Source organism: Priapulus caudatus, unplaced genomic scaffold (genome assembly GCF_000485595.1).
Source record: "Priapulus caudatus unplaced genomic scaffold, Priapulus_caudatus-5.0.1 Scaffold2554, whole genome shotgun sequence".
In the NCBI taxonomy this organism is placed as follows: domain Eukaryota; kingdom Metazoa; phylum Priapulida; class Priapulimorpha; order Priapulimorphida; family Priapulidae; genus Priapulus; species Priapulus caudatus.
This window is the reverse complement of record NW_014579615.1, coordinates 1-3,359: the sequence shown is the minus strand read 5'-3', so window position 1 is coordinate 3,359 and position 3,359 is coordinate 1. Positions and strand designations below refer to the sequence as shown.

Below are 3,359 nucleotides of genomic sequence, written 5' to 3'. Positions count from 1 at the left end.
CTATAATCGTAAATAATACCACTTTTAGGGGTTTCAAGGTCTGGGAATGCTGATTCTGATCTTACTTCAAGTGATTTGAGGTCAAAGGTCACCCTCAAGGTGCCTTTGATAGCGGCCCGCCATCTATCGGAAATTTGTTACACTAGTTTGAAGTGTTGTTTTTTTGGGTTAGAAATGAACGTATGTATAAGACGTTTTGCTATGCACAAATGAATTTATCAGCAGAACACCAGACACCAGATGAGCCCTGTCGCTCTGCGGCACTTGTTTGTGGTGAGCTACAGTGTCATTGACACTTTCATTTATAGATGGTTTCAAGGTGTAACTGTCATTTAACAGAAACCCAAAAAATGTCCTTTATAGACAGGTGTCTGTCCTGCATAGGTGAGTTCTAACGCAGATCCTAATGTCTTCACAGAGCTTCTTCAATCGGGTTTGTTCAACACCGCCCGCAAATACAAAGCGAGTGAAATCCACTATATAAAAAAACAACCCCACCTGCCCACCAGGAGGCACTTAGCATGCCGCGCCGCTGTCGCCAGGCCATGCAAGGTATTTTCCCGTATCTACGGAGTAACGCGTGTGTTGCAGCTGTTTGGCAGGGTGGAGGGCGGGTCGGAGCTACACATCCACACGGGCGATGCGAATGGGTTGCCACGGCGACCTGAGAGACAGCAGTCGCACACGCTAGAGGCGGTGAAGCTCGCGGAACACGACCTGAAGGTGGCGCTGGAGGGCCTCGCTCGCAATCTCTTCGGCGACGGTAAGCTGGATGCGTGAGATCCTAAACTTCCGCCTCCTTCTGAACCAGGGAAATATCACCGTATTTGCTTGTGTGTTGGTAGCAGGTTGTTTTTGTGGGTACAAAAAAGTGTGACTTATATACACAAGTAAATGTAAAATAATTGTAACATCGGGGGGAGATGTAATATTATAGCGTTGACGTCTGACGTGCGTGATCGTCCCCGAGCAATCGTTCGCTGACCCACGCGCTACGCTCCTGCATTCAGACATCCAGCTTCGGTGGGTAGACACGTACTTCCCCTTCACACATCCGTCCTGGGAGCTGGAGATATACTGGAAGGACGACTGGATGGAGTGCCTAGGCTGTGGCATTATGGAACACAAGATACTGGAGTCGGGTGATTGTCGTACAATAGCCGCAGATCCGTCGCAGGTCGCCGGTCTTTCTCAGTGCGAAATTAGCATTTCCATGAGTTAGCATTCATGTGGTAGTAAGTGGTAGTGAAGCAACAGGCTGAGAGAAGGTTGATTGCCTCTGATTAACCAGCCACGTTTCCTCGTCCTCGTCATCGCGACCGCGGCATATTTTTCCGAGTTTGTTAGTTTTCGTAAGCTGTTGCATTAGCCGCCGATTCGACTGGAGCTTATCAATTAAATTATTCATTCATTAACGTTATTAATTTAATAATTATTGTTCATATTATTTTTGTATTATTTTCTTAATTAATTTTGTTTATTTATTTGTTTAAATTATTATTCGTCATTTGTATTTACACGTTCGTTCCTTGTGAATAGCTGTCGTTCGCGTGCGCTCACTTGGCTGGATAAGGTCGCTGGCATGCCTTCCACATACTGACACTTACGTTATGCTTTCTGACAGTTACGTTACATTGTTGTTGTCGTCTGCTTGCAGCCGGCGCAGGGAACAAGATCGGCTGGGCGTTCGGTCTCGGCTTGGACCGGCTTGCGATGCTGCTCTACGACATACCGGACATCCGTCTACTGTGGAGCGAGGACTCCGGCTTCCTCTCTCAGTTTGACTTCGACGACTCCTCCGCTCCTGTGAAATACCAGGTAGGGTGAAGATGGTGGGTGTGCACAGGTGAAATACCAGGTAGGGTGGAAGATGGTGGGTGCACGGGTGAAATACCAGGTAGGGTGGAAGATGGTGGGTGCGCACAGGTGAAATACCAGGTAGGGTGGAAGATGGTGGGTGCACGGGTGAAATACCAGGTAGGGTGGAAGATGGTGGGTGCACGGGTGAAATACCAGGTAGGGTGGAAGATGGTGGGTGTGCACAGGGAGGGTAAATGCCAGGTTAGGTGGAATTATGGTGGGTGTGCACGGGTGAAATACCAGGTAGGGTGGAAGATGGCAGGTGCGCGCAGCTGAAACACCAGGTAGGGTGGAATATCGCGGCCCCGCGCGCGGTGGACAGGTGTGAAAGTTTTACACCTGATTTATGATAGATGGCTGCATGGATTTCTCATATTCTTTCTTATAAACGGAGGTAAATTATTTTATAAATCTCTCACAAACAACAGATGTAAATTCTTAATGTAATGCATAACCGTAGATATTTGGACAATTGGATTAGATCCAAGTTGAACGGCTGAAGTATTACTGAAAGTAAATGTGTAATAGAGGTCATGGTCATATATGCAATGATGCACGGACGGATGGTGAGAACTATCATATGCTTTCGTGAACGTATACATACCTTCACTGTTCGTTTTCTACCCTCTCCTTGCAGCCAATAAGCATCTACCCACAGTGCACGTCAGACATGTCGTTCTGGACTCGGACGGCTATTCAGCTAATGACTCTACGACTGGTGAGAGCGTTGGAGGAGACATAGTCGAGCAGGTACATACGGATAAGTACTGCGTGGTTGTGATGGGTGCATGCGTGAGTGTGCGAGCGTGGGTGAGTGTCTGTGTGCACATGTGCTTATGTCGGTGTGTGTGCAGGTGTCTGTTTGTATAGTTGTGTGCTTTTGTGAGCTTGTATTTACTGCAAAATCTGCAGTTTGTCTGCATTAGTTTCTGTTTAACCTCCTGTCAGGTGGAATGTTGGGATGCTCTGAGAGTGTTATATATTACATTGTATAACACCTTGTATTATGTTATACTAGCTGGGCTACCCGGCGATGCCCGGGATAAAGAAGAAAAGAGCTAGAATTTAGTCAGCCATCACGGCTGTACATCCATCCCTCTCCTCCCTTTCCCTTTTCTCCCCTTCCCCTTCCCTTCCCCTTTTCTCTTTTTCCCTTATTTTTCCCTTATTACATACATTAATCTAACTACATAAATGGGGAATCTGTCCAAACTCGTTCGAAAATGTACCGGTCTTTCGCAGGGGGGGGGAGGGGGTTGATAAAATTTAATAGTTATATTATTATTAAATTACTAATACTGTAACGCTTTGTACCTATATACTGTATAGCAGTGTTTAACAGCAATTCATGCGTTCATCACGACAAACGAAAGATTGACGTATCAATGACTTGGTATTCTTGCGTTAACATGAACGTATACACACCTCTCGAGCGCTCGTAACTGACAAAGCGTACTCCCTGCAGGCTGGTTCACTGCTTTGCACCGAACCACCAAAGC

At 46.6% G+C, this 3,359-nt stretch overlaps 1 protein-coding gene across 1 annotated transcript in view; it reads left to right on the top strand.

Annotated features, from left to right (window-relative positions):
- Window positions 1–2,606, top strand: part of LOC106818820 (phenylalanine--tRNA ligase, mitochondrial-like) — a 21,690-nt gene extending 19,084 nt beyond the window's left edge. The window contains exons 3-6 of the mRNA XM_014823492.1: window positions 592–763; window positions 1,011–1,142; window positions 1,658–1,818; window positions 2,498–2,606. Coding sequence (XP_014678978.1) covers window positions 592–763; window positions 1,011–1,142; window positions 1,658–1,818; window positions 2,498–2,602 — 570 coding nt within the window. The 3' untranslated portion in view covers window positions 2,603–2,606. The remainder of the gene's footprint in view (window positions 1–591; window positions 764–1,010; window positions 1,143–1,657; window positions 1,819–2,497) is intronic.
- Window positions 2,607–3,359: the final 753 nt, after the last annotated feature.